This window comes from Micrasema longulum, unplaced genomic scaffold, assembly GCF_059751315.1.
Source record: "Micrasema longulum isolate JH-2025_06_02 unplaced genomic scaffold, ASM5975131v1 h1tg000076l, whole genome shotgun sequence".
Lineage (NCBI taxonomy): Eukaryota > Metazoa > Arthropoda > Insecta > Trichoptera > Brachycentridae > Micrasema > Micrasema longulum.
This window is the reverse complement of record NW_028277283.1, coordinates 1500344-1514004: the sequence shown is the minus strand read 5'-3', so window position 1 is coordinate 1514004 and position 13661 is coordinate 1500344. Positions and strand designations below refer to the sequence as shown.

Here is a 13661-nt window from a genome sequence, read left to right as displayed (position 1 = left end):
GTTCCTCTTCGCTGTCAGCTAGGAGGACTGCGTCATCGGCGTACAGAAGGCAACTGACAGTTAGATTACTCATTTTCGCTCCCACATCCATACTTTTCAATTCTTTCATACATTTATCCATGTATATGTTGAATAACCACGGTGACATTACACATCCCTGTTTGACTCAATGTTATTTTAATAAGTTATTAAAATAAGATATCAGTCTCAAAGACGAAAGCAATGAAACCCGTAAAGGTTATTTAAAGTTTGTGGATTTAAGTATCACTCATCTTTTATTTAAAAAATAAGTATAACTTATACCCACATGCATAAAATCAGACAAATGCTATTCTTTTACTTTTTTTAAATATTTTTAAAAATAAATATTTGCCTTTTTATGATTTACCGAAATACTTCAATTATAAAAGCCATTTTTCACGAGTTGTAAATAACTCAATATTAGAAAATGGGAATCAATTTGTGGTAGAGGGGGGTTCAAACCTCGGACCTCTGATCCCTAAGCCCGCAACACTAGCTGCGGGACCACAACCCGGATTTATATTATATACCATACCTAATTAAAATACATCTATGCAATATGAACCATCAAAATGATATATTAAAATTCATGTGACAATGAAAAGGCTTTATAAAATTCTTAAATATTCAGCTAATAAAATAAATTTATTATTGAAAATTACCACAATAAATCTAATGAATAGTTTATTTTTAATGTATTTCACATAATAATTTGGCATCAACTTTGTGAAACATAATTTTTATTAGGAGTAGTTAAAAAAAATATGTGAAGAGAATAATAATGTACCTATTTTAAAAATTTATTTGTTTATCAAATAAACAAAGCATTTTATTATGTATGTCAATGCAGTAAGTATGTAATTTATGTAATTAGCACAAATTATATTTTGCACGGAGCTTCATATTTTTACTTAAATACTGTAATTTATTGTTATTAAGATAAAAATCTAAATTGAAGGAATCGGCCAGCGTACAAATGGTTATGCATGAAACAAATTATGTACAAATGTAAATAATTTTGTAGTAAATATGCAGTAAAATGTACAACGTAACAAAACTAAATAGTTCAATAATCATGGGAAAGAATAAACATCAAAAAAAAAAAATTTACATGTGATGAAAAACAGCAAGCTTAATTTGCAAAAAATAATAAATATTTTTGCAAATTGGTATATATGTACAACAAAATAAATAATTGCTAGATAACAATATTTTGAGATTGTTCACAAATCAATACATGTAAGAATTGAAGAAGCATGAATGTTCAAAGATAGTCAGGATGATAGTCAGGATGATTAAGGTAAGCGCCCACATGTCCCCATTGCACGCATAGGATGGATTGTATCAGATTTCAGGATTGTTTGTATAGTCATAAAAGTTCATCCACTGATCAGTATCGGATGGACCGCACTTGTATGACTAACTATATAAAGAATTCTAAAATCCGTCCGATGTGGATATGTGGGCGCTTACCTTAAATGTTACAAATTGAGTAATATGATCACTTAAACCAGCCAATTACATATTATAAGCCTTGTATATGTCTAAGTTACCACACTTTTCTCAAAAAGGTTTTCCACATATCGTGGGTATACTGGCAAAAAGCTTTAACTCTCAAATCCCCGTTTTGAGAAATCAAGCATTTAAGTTTTGTTCCAATTTTACTCTTTTATATCTTATTTAAATATAGTAAGATGTTAAGTGCTCATTCAAAAACATGTATTTAATTTTTCCATTTCTTAATTGTATATTAAATTATTTAAAGCTTTTAGGCTGAATAAAATACCCAGTATACGACTTAACCTTACATTTATTTTGAAAACTACAGATATATAAAATTTAATATGGCTTAGTGTATTTTGTCAGTTAGTAGAGCGTTAAAAACTTTACAAAACTGCATCATTAAGTCAAATTGGCATATTTTCGAGGTAAAGTTTTTTGTCAGTATACCCACGATATATAGTCTCTAGTTCGTCAATTGTTATACTTACGGTATGATTTTATTATATTCGTGATGTTTATTTATATGTACAATATGTGAAATTGGCTTAGGCCCAGTTGCATCGAAAAAAATTGCATTTTTGTCAAAATGAAAAAAAGTTGTCTGAAGCAACCAGTTTTACCATGTCATCAAATCATAACAATTATAAAACATTAATTTAAGTTTTATTCAACGTAACTGGCTTTTAAATTGTTGGTAAATAAATGAAAATACAAGTTACCCGGACCATCTGTCGTACTCCTTCCATAACGTACGAGGTCAGTTTCGCCTGTTGCAATAACAGACAGTGATGGTGGTACCGCAAGGCTTTCATCATAGTCAGATTCCAGACTAGGAGAGATGGTCTGCATACTGAAGCAGTCACTCAACACTCCTCCAGGAGTTGAAGGTTCTGGAGGACCTATTCCCTTTGAGCCTTGAGGATTTTCTGTATGTTCAATTGAAGCCATATCATTGCCACCTAAACAGAAAAGCAAACTAAAGTTTCCAACTGGAATTCATCGCACCTTTCCAAAAATAAATTTTAAAGTTGTATATTCAACATTAAAATATTTCCCCTTTTCCCATATCTGTTATTACAATTTTTCGCGCCTTAATAACTTATCATTTAGCAACCCGATGGGCTCATTTTACAGTACATAATATGATCTAAAACTACAGGATATAGGGTAAACATATGAGACACCACTTGCATTATTATTCATAAAATACAGAACTTTATGCGAGAAAAACAAAAAGGTAAAGTTAGCCACCATAAGGTAGATAAAAGTAATCACAATAAAAACTATTTAAAACAAACCAATGAATTGTAATAATATATTGAAATAGTCAATCATATCAATGTACAACGATTCCATTAAATAAGCACATTTTAAATGAATATTTATCAAGTTATTAGTGTTAAGTTACTTTGAAAATGCGTGCATTGCTTAAAAGTAATCGAAGACGTTAGTTTCAATCAACAATAAATGTAATGAAATGAATATATTACTACACTGATAAGATCAGCATTAAAAACATCTATTGTCAACAATGTCACACAATTTATAATTTCTATAAAGTAGCAGGGTATGATTCAGCCGTAACACACCATTTAAAGGGAGAAACTTTACAATAACCAGTTTGAGATTAAGATGATTTTTTCGATTTTCCATTTTCATTAATTTTATTTAACAAAACATTCGAGAAAACTCTGGAGGAACTGGTAGGTACAGGTTACAGAAGACTTATGACGTTAAAAATAAATAAAAGATTAAACACTATTATCTTACCTTTTGTTTGAAAGATAACAATATTTTATCACTGAAAATTGGAATACCCAGGTAAACTTGTAAATATAAAATGCAGTTAGCCAATCAGTATTTGAAGAGGTAATGCGCTGGACTGGTTGTAATTCGCAACTAGTAACTTGTAGCGATTGCACAATTCGACTTAGTGAGCATTCAATTGCCATTCATTAACACAGAAAAACAGGAAACCAATAAAGATACGCCATAATATTTTGTGACTTTTATAAACATCTGAGAGTATAAATAGATGATCTAAAATTAATATCACATTTTAAATAACCGTGCGTAGTACGCAAGTAACTCTACGTATAAAGATCACTGAAGGTTAATCAAAACTTAACATAATTACTAAAGGATGACTGATCATAAATGATGACATAAAACAGTTACGTATATTCCGACCGTAAACAGTAAAGTTTCCCACTACTAATAATAAAACACGAGTCCTTGACAGGACAGAACGCGATCGCGTTTTGTGTTCCGTCTACTGTCAAATTGAAGAGCGTGACATAAATATTGAGACGTACAAAAATAAACACTCGCTGACATAATAGATTATGATGTAGCTATAAAAATATTTAAAGGAATAATCATTTTTTTAAAGAGCGAAAATATGTACGATCGTAATTCAACATGATTAATCGGCATTTACTGACGAATTAAATATATATTTTTTAATTCATGAAATAGGGCGAGTACAGCCATCTATGTACAGGAAAGGTAAACAAAACGAGTAATCTGAGTTCATGGTGATTTGTGGTTAAGATACTAGATGTTAGATGGCAGTATAAGCAATTTTTGCTTTCTACCAAAACTTGGAAATATTGACCGAAGACAAGTTACATGACAGGTTAATTACAATGAAATTGTGTGTATTTTTTTAATGTTTTAAAAAAAAATATATTCTTTGTTTTTTTACAGATATAACCCCGGTAAGCCAGTATTTCGAGGCATGCCAGCAGGTGGGAAGGAGAGGATTTGGATGGAAGTTATAAAAACACACACAACACCCTGACCAATTAAGAAAAATCTTTCTTACACTTTCTTGCAACTAGCGGGAATCGAACCAGAGACGCCAGTTTTACAGTTAGCCGTTTAACCTACTCCGCCACGGCGCCGGCGCCTGCCTTTAAATGGATTAATATTTAAATGTAATTATTGATTTGTATAAATTATAAATAAAATTATCAATAAAACTTCTTGGCTTGGTTGCACTTTTATTATTTGTTTATTTATTTTTTATTCCACTCTGCAATGGCTTGGAGAAGTGCGTTATTAGAGCTTTTCAGGCGTTCCCATAGCTCCAGGCTCTTGGCGAAGTAGGGCAGCGAAGGTGTTTACCCGTCCAGCAGTAAACATTTCGGAGGCACTGCAATACCTAGGCAGTCCGAATAATTGCCTGTATGAATTATTATACGTGACCCTTAATTTATTCCATGCTGCTTGCGTATAATTGTCATGTTCGCCGTATACATGGACGTCAAAACTGAATTATTTACTATTATTATATTATAAATATTATTTTAATTATTTACTAAATATGAGGTTTGATCAACGAGCGCTGTCGCCAAAGAAGGCATCTTCAGGACTGGTAAACTGTTTACAACATTTTGAACTTTTGTGATATTTGTTACAAGGTTTGGACATAAAAAGATAACATAAGTATTTTATTAAGGGACATACAACTAAAATAGGGAAACGTCAGGTTTTGTTTTACATTCTTAAAGTAATAAAGGTCTATGAAATACTTACTGTTCAGTAAAAACAAATATTTGCTAATTATTAGCAGCATAAAAATTATTTTTAAATTTGTGTTACCCTAATGGTTCACTATTCACGTTTATTGAAATTTGTTTAAAACATTATCACGAATTTGACGTCACAACAACCAAGGCCAAACACGTCGCGTTTTTCTAGCAACGTATTTATATTAAGTTTATTGTTCACATGTATGTATGAACACATTTCTCCACAATATCCATATTAATTTTGAAAATACAATTAATTATTCCAAATCAATTTCATATATTTTTATTGGTATTTGTAGTATGTGATATTTCCCTAAACAGTTAATTTTTAGAAAGTCTTTGATCGAAATTTAGGCGAAAGCGCTCGCTCGTTGGTCAGAATGAAATAAAAGTGAAACTAAACCAAGAAGTTTTATTAATAATTTTATTATTAATTTAATCTAAATCATTAACTTTGGAGTTTAATAAAGAAATATCTACAGAAAACCTCAATATATAATCTTCTTTATATATATATATATATGTATATAATTCCTCTGTACGTGTGATCTCACCGTACTCCTCCTAAACGGCTTAACCGATTTACGTGCGGTTTTCAGAGAAATATAGATCTTTGCGCTGTGCGTGTTCGTAGATATAAATCTTTAATCGAATATGTAAAAAATAAGTTAGGAGCATAAATGTTTTATTTATCGATCTACCGGGGTCGCATTTGAGGAGAATGTATTTGCAAAAAAATGGAAAGATGTTGTTTTTTATGTACAAAAAAAGTTTGTTTCTGAATGTTTACAAACATCATTTGTTTTTTGTAGATCTCAATCAGATTCTTTCCTTAAATTCCTTAGAATTTCTACCAATTTATTTATCTTTATTGGATTTTAGGTAACACTAAAATAATATTGATTTCAATACATTTTTAAAAATCTTATTCCTACATAAGTACACCCCTTTGTTGGTGAGACGACCGGAGTTTGACGTTTGCAAAAAGAATGCTATATTTGAAAAAAAAAATTATTTTATGTTTTGGAATTCAACCATAAACAAGTATCTACTTAAATTTAATATTTGAATATTAACTAATTTTAGTTTTGGAATTTAATCACAAGCAAGTACCTAGGTACCTACTTATCAATAAAAAGTATTTTTCCAAGGCAAGCCAACGTTCGGGCAGGACAACGTCTGTCGGGTCAGCTAGTATTATATAAAATTGTTGTAAGCGAGGTAAAGTATCGAACAAAAATTGTAAAATAGAATCTAATGCATATTAATAAAATTAAAAAAAACGTAGAAATGAACAAAACGGAAAAAGGACAATAGATAACATTATGTACACAAGCATAAACATCATGCATATAATATACAACATACACATAATTGGATACCTGAATTACAATTTTAACAGAAATTAAAACGAGTATGCACAAGATCTTAATCTAGTACCTTATACCTGGACAAGCATAAGACTGATCATTTTACCTTCATGTAACAATTTTTTAAAAAGATAAACCGCGATTGGTGTACCAATGCCTTGCCCTATTCACCATTAGGTGTAGAGAGGGGAATGATGATGATTATGATACTTTTTTCGTGTCCAGACGGAGGAAGAATACAGTTCTGTGTGTGAAATAGAACCAGAACCCTGGACGAGCGATTGCGACTCGATCGCTGCTCTCGAGTGGTGATAAGTCCATTTCGTCCGTTAACCATGCTCAAGGTTCCGGTTTCGATTCCCGGTAGGTTCAATGTGAAACATTTGTTTTGAATGTGGTTCAGTGCATTATTCCACTGTCCCTGGACTGACACCCTAAGCCCCCCTAAAGGCCCACATGGGTGGAATTAAATTTTCAACTGACGAGCAGGTGCAGAAAGAGGTTCTGAAAGGGGGAAGGAGCTGGCGGGAGAGTTCTTCGAGGAGGGCATAAAGAAGCTTGTGCCATCACGCACTGATTAAATTATGAACATATTCTGTGTTGTTTGAGAAATAGTTGAAAAAAGAAGAGGATATGGAGGGAAGGGGTGAGCTTAATAAATTTAATAGGGTGACCATTACAGTGGAACATCGTATAAACGACTGTATTGAAAGTTTGTCTGATTATTGATCAAAGGATTTTTTAAAGCTTTCCTGGTGTGAAATATTTCCATATTATTTACTTTTAACTCTTTATTATTTGTATGTAAGATTTTGAATCCTGTATGTTTATTAAAGTCATGATTTATTGGTAAGTAGTTGTATACAAATATTAATTAAAATTTAGTAAAATGTTTGACCACAAAGTTAATGCATTAAATATTAATTAATCTAGTATAGTTACTTTCTAAACACGGCTCGTAATTATGTAAATGTTGAAGTTCAAAAAGCTCTCAATAATAATAATCCTACTATCATCAATAATCAAATTAAATATTAAAATCATCACCATCACAACAGTGAGAAGATCAGTCTTACGTTTCAGTTGCCAGTCCAGGGCCTCGATTATATGAAGATGAAGACATCATACCCTTACCTTGACGTTATAGTTGAAGATAAATTTTCTCGAGTGATTACAAATATACACTACCGACCTCCCAGCTAAAGTTTTGGGTAGGTACATCGATATAAAACAAGGGGAAGCGTACGTCACGGTACACATATCTACATTATCTACGCACTGAAATGACAAAGCTTCAGTATGACGTCATAGTTGAAGATAAAAGTCTCCCGACCGACTAATAAGATGTACTACCGATCCCCCACCATCAAGTTTTGTTGTAAGTAAATCAGTTTATACCGACGGATCTGGAACCCCTCGATATGTTTATCTACGTATGAAAAGTGACAATAATTTTATTCCAAAAAGCAATTTTTTCTTCAATTACGATTTACTTAAATTTTTAATCGTTTTGAGGTTGGCACTTTTTTTCTTAAAAGCCTATTAAAAATATAAGAGAGAAATAAGTAAATTTTGAAGTCGAATTAAATTCTGACATAACTGTCAGTTTCCGAAACGAATGGCTAGATGCAAACAATAATGTCGCTAGATTCTGCCCTATTAATATACAAGAGTATCTAGACGTAAGAAAGTGTCCACTGTAAAAAAACAATAGTTATTATATTTTTTCCGTCTGTTTTACTATCTTCTGGAGTGTACGTATCGAGACGTTATAGGAGCCGGCTTTGTAGTCGCTCGGTAGATAAATACATACGATCGTTAAGCATATCGTCTTGGCAAGTGTCAAAAGTCCTATAATAATCATGTTCAAGCTAGCATTTTTTGCTTGTATTGGGATTTATTGGAGTTTATGATCGCTTTAAAGTGGGCACTTTCTATTACAGAAGCTTATTAAAAATGTAAATGAGAACTGTTTTTAATGTTAATGAAGTAAAGAACGCGGACTAATTTTTGCGGTCATTCATTGGTTCATTTCGATCATATGATGTCGATATGGCAAGTAGGTAGAATATACCGAGGAAGATACAGATAGTACAGAAGTTAAGTATACCGTCTCGGTATATCCAGATGAAGGTAGGGTTCATAATTGAGGCCCTGGGACTATAAAATAATATCTTGTGAAAAACACGTTTTAAATAAATATTTTGTGTTATTTCTTGCGAGGCCAGCAACTCGTTTTTAAATAACCGTTCTTAACTAAAAAAGTTAAATATTAAGAATTACAATTTAACCTGCACAGAAACCGATCAAAAAAAGAATTTTATTGATTTAACACGAACTAAATACGTAGTTATATTATTTATAATATAAAAAACAAAAAGTTTGTACTTTAAATATAAATGTTATTAAAGAAATACGTCTATGATGTGGTTTTTAGCAGATTTCTATTTACTACATAGGTATTTTGAACATGGTCGACTAACTAAACTAGATTACTTTAAAGTATATACGTATAATTAATTTGTTTGATTTATCATAAAGAAAAAAAAGACCTTGAATACACAGAGGTTTATTTGATAACAAACGCACTCTCCTGATACCTATATAATATAATAGGTAATATGAAAAGCTGAGTATAAATGTATAAGGCCATTGTTAGCTACCTGAGTTAAAATAAGCAGACAAGAAACTAACCACCTTGGTTCACGTTATTTTCTCATGAATACAGAGTGTTTAAGTGTGAATTGACAAAAGGAAGACAGTAAAACTATAATCAGGAACTTCTGCCCTACGCGAAATTGGATACAAAAAATGTTTTGAATAGCATTAAATTATACGCCAAAGTTTCTTGAAAATGTACGAAAAAAATATTTTACATTTTATTTATTCTGAACGACGTCACTAGTTCATATGAATCAACCGATGATGGAAGATTTCTGATTTACTTACCGTCAACGGACCAATCGGCAGAACTGACCGAGAAGAAGCGGAGGGGAACTTGAGACGTCACACGCGTGGTAAAAACTTTCAAAAATTAGCGCTGATAATACGATACATAATTTATAAAACAAGCTTTGTTTAATAGTCTATTAACAAATATATAAATTTTTTTTAAATCACTGAACTTTTTTACTGAAATTTATGGACCTAAAAATAAATTCTGAGTTTTTCTTTGTTTTTCTTTTCTTTCTATATAATTTTGAGTCATAAGTATATCTATTACAACAAAGTTTAATCCTGTTTCCTATTTATAAAGAAAATAAATCGTTTGTTACTATATGTACTTACACCATAATATATTGCAGTTTTTTTTTATTTATTCATACAAATACATACATATTACAAAACAATATAATAATAAAGTATCCCAAACTCTATTAGGCCAAGAGCCCTGTGTTGAGTTGGGATACAACATAATGGAAAGTGGAATCTCGTAAGCACGCACCTACATAATTAAATAAAAGCAATTTTTTAAAAATATTATTGCATAAACATACATGTATTTCAAAGGGCATCTGGACAACACGCTTAATAGTATATAAATCTATGCAGTATCTCGCAGCAGTCTCCTGCAATGGTATTTTCCCTTAGACATAATCCAGACTTGTACACTCCTGAAAATGGCTTTGGAAAAAAAAAGACTTTAATACTGTTTCTCAATTTTATTTATCATCTACAAAAACTTATGTATCCCTTTAATATTTTTTTTATAGTATAGAATCTTTATTTAATAAAGTTCGTGTTTTTACAATAATACATTCTAAAAAGAAAAACATACAGCATAAAAACTTTTTTTGTCCTGATAAACTATTAAATATTTGTTTGTCATCGGGTGCTCAGACATTGGTTTTAATTAAGATTCAAATAAAGAGAAAGCTGATATAATATTGTATACATATAAAATAATGAACACGTATTAATTTTGTTTTTGATACTTTGAAAAAATAAAAATCGTATCAAGAAAAAAGAAACAGCATTAAATTGTACGGCAAATTTTCTTGAAAATGTACGAAAAAACTGGTTTAAATGTTTTTAAAAAAGATAGAAAAAAAAACTAATTAAATTAAAGAATAAAAATATACCTACTTGAATATATAATGTTAAAAAATGAATGCTTATAAACGCAACCAAAACAAGAAAAAACAATTAGTTTCTGTAATTAATTCGTTTCTATGTAAGTTTGTATAAATATCATACATAATATTGGTGTGCTATCGTCATCATCATTCCATGTCTTATCCCAAGTTGGAGCATATGGTATCCACAAATAGCCTCTACACATCTCTATCAGCTGCCAACTCCTTTGCGTCCTCCCAAGTCAGGTTCTCATCCCAAAGGCTCGACTGTGGAATCATCTCCCATCCACCATCAAAGATGTTACTACATTATCTCTGTTTAAATCACGTCTGAAGAGACATCTCCTTTCTCTTCCTTAATCTCTCCTCCTTTCCTTTTTCCTCTTTCCTCTTTTTTACTTTTTCCCATTGAGTAATAGTTTTGATTTAAGGTAATTTATAAACAAAAACGTTTATTTCTATTTTTATATATCTTTAGCTTTTTAATCTTTTTTTCTATTGAATATGTTCTGTAACTTGAATTATAAAAATAAAACTTTTATTTTATTGATTGGTTGGAAGAAATCGCCATTTGGCAATAAGCCCGCCAATGTACAAATAACGTTATGTACAAAAAGTTAAATAAATAACTAAATATCCGATCTCCAGACAGCCTTCATACTTTTAAATGTGACGCCTGCTACTCCTAACCGCACTCCCAGTTCTTTTTGATAGCTGCTATTTTCTGTAACATATACTCCTAGGTATTTGAAACTGTGCTATACTTTCACATAAAATATATATTTTTAAATGGCCCACACTCAGACGTCAAAGCCTTTGTGGACTTTTTTACCAAATTGCGTTCAAGTACCAACTGTAATTTAAAAACTGAATTTCTTATAACATTTATTATTTGTTAATAATATTGTGATGTTTTATGACAGTTACAATAAATTCTAATTTGTAAAAATAAACTAATTGAAAAAAAAACCATTGGAAAAGATTGCTAACTAGAAAAACTCATTTGGCATATGAACGGCCGCAAAAGTTAATAATTAAAGACATGTGAAAAATATCGTAAGTTTAGAAAAATGTGAATTTGTGAACATTTTACGCACTGTGTAACATTCATCATTTTGCCTTTCTGTATATTCCATGTGTATTAAATCTTCCGTCCGCTGACTTTTGCGAAGTAAAAGAGCCAGCATCCTCACGTGCACGCGTTAGCTACTAAAAGCGTGTGTCTTATCAGTACGCTGGTATTATATTTTTGTGCAACTACTATGGTGAAGAAGAACAGTAGGATTCGCACGCTAGTGTAATAAGTGTCTTGATGAAGAGACGGGTATGTCACGAAACCATTAGACATAGGAAAGTCGATAAGTGGTTATATACTGTTCGTATTCCCAGAAGTACACTGTGGTATGTCTAAATTGGCAATTTTGCTGGGAGCAAAAACCAACTTTTTAAAATTTATGAATGCTTGTAACTTAATGTTTATTGAAATTATAATGACCAGCAATAACACTGCGGCATCATAACTACTGCAGAGTTCTTCTCGATATTTTACTTAATTGATTTCGAAGAATACTAAAATTTGTGGTATATATCGCTCAAAAAAAATCCCAGAGATACGTAAGTGTTCCCCTAAGTGAAAAAAAAGCGGTTAAACTGCATTCAAAACAGCCAAATTTAGTCTTACGACGGTGTTCTTCTCGGGGTGACGAAAATTTAATGAATAAATATACCCATCCGTAGAAGTGGAGCAATACACATTTTTGACGCGTTAAGCTTCGCTTTAGGGCCTCAATAATAAACGTTATCTTCATCTGTACATATCGAGACGGTGTACTTTGTTCTACCTACTTGTCATCACAACATCACATGATCGAAAAAAAACAATGAATGACCGCAAAACATTAGGCCGCGTTCCTTACGTAATTAGCGTTTAAAATAGTTCTCATTTACATTTAAAATAGGCTTCTGTGATAAAAAGTGCCCACTTCAAAGCGATTATAAACTCCAATAAATCCCAATTCAAGCAAAAATGCTCGCTTGAACATGATTTTTATATGACTTTTGACACTTACCAATACGGTATGCTTAACGATCGTCTGTATTTCTCTACTGAGCGATTACAATGCCGGCTATTTTAACGTCTCGATACGTACACTCGTAAACATAGTAAAACAGGCGGAAACAATATAATAACTAAATTTATTTTTCACAGTGGCAACATTTTACGGCTAAATGCTCTTGTCTGTTAATAGGGCAGCATCTAGCCAGTCTAGCCACTGCATCTAGCCACTCGTTTTCAAAAATGACAGTAATGTCAAATTTGACATCGATTTCAAAATGTACTTATTTCTCTCTTATATTTTTAATAGGCTTTTAAGAAAAAGGTGCCGACCTTAGAACGATCAAAAATGTAAATAAATCGTAATCGAAGGAAAAATTGCTCGGTGAAACAAAATTTTTCTCACTTTTATTGCGAAGATAAACGTATCGAGGGGTTCTAGACCCGTCGGTACAAACCGATATACTTACATCAAAACTTGATGGTGGGGAATCGGTAGTGTATCTTCGTAATCGGTCGGGAGAATTTTATCTTCAACTATGACGTTATGCTGAAGCTATGTCATTTCAGTGCGTAGATATGTGTACCGTGACGTACGCTTCCCCTTGTTTCATATCGATGTACCTACCCAAAACTTGAAGGTGGGGGTTGGTAGTGTATCTTCTTAATCGCTCGAGAGAATTTATCTTCAACTGTACCATCATGGTGATGGTATGACGTCCTTTTCTAACTATCATAATCGGGGCCAGCTTCGGGTAAAATCCTCCGTTCCGACCACTCCGACTCTCCGCTCCTGCTCCCCTCCAACTCTCTGCTTTTTTGAAGATAATAAAAGCCCCCTGTATAAACCTTACGAATTCTTACGGTCATTCGCTTTGTCCTTTATCTATGTATTACTCTAGATTACAAATATACTATGTACTAATAATAATATTGGTCTTTCAAAACATTTATTCTAATTCCGGTTTAACAATAGACTTCGCAATAATTATTATATTACATTCTGCGGGAGTCTCCGCGCCTAGAAATTGGCAACAGATTTTAACTCGAAAATGTGAAAAAATTTGACATGTATTTTACATCGGAAACAGTTACAGAT

At 31.8% G+C, this 13661-nt stretch overlaps 1 protein-coding gene across 4 annotated transcripts in view; it reads right to left on the bottom strand.

The window, feature by feature from the left end:
* Positions 1 to 3965, bottom strand: part of Pld (Phospholipase D) — a 29055-nt gene extending 25090 nt beyond the window's left edge. The window contains exons 1-2 of one of the 4 annotated variants that reach the window (XM_088233100.1): positions 3295 to 3965; positions 2244 to 2483 (exon numbers count right to left, since the gene is read on the bottom strand). In XM_088233100.1, coding sequence (XP_088089226.1) covers positions 2244 to 2472 — 229 coding nt within the window. In that variant the 5' untranslated portion in view covers positions 2473 to 2483; positions 3295 to 3965. Of the gene's footprint in view, positions 1 to 2243; positions 2575 to 3294 lie in introns of those variants that run through there. The other 3 variants (XM_088233115.1, XM_088233123.1, XM_088233107.1) reach the window with 3 other exon arrangements.
* Positions 3966 to 13661: the final 9696 nt, after the last annotated feature.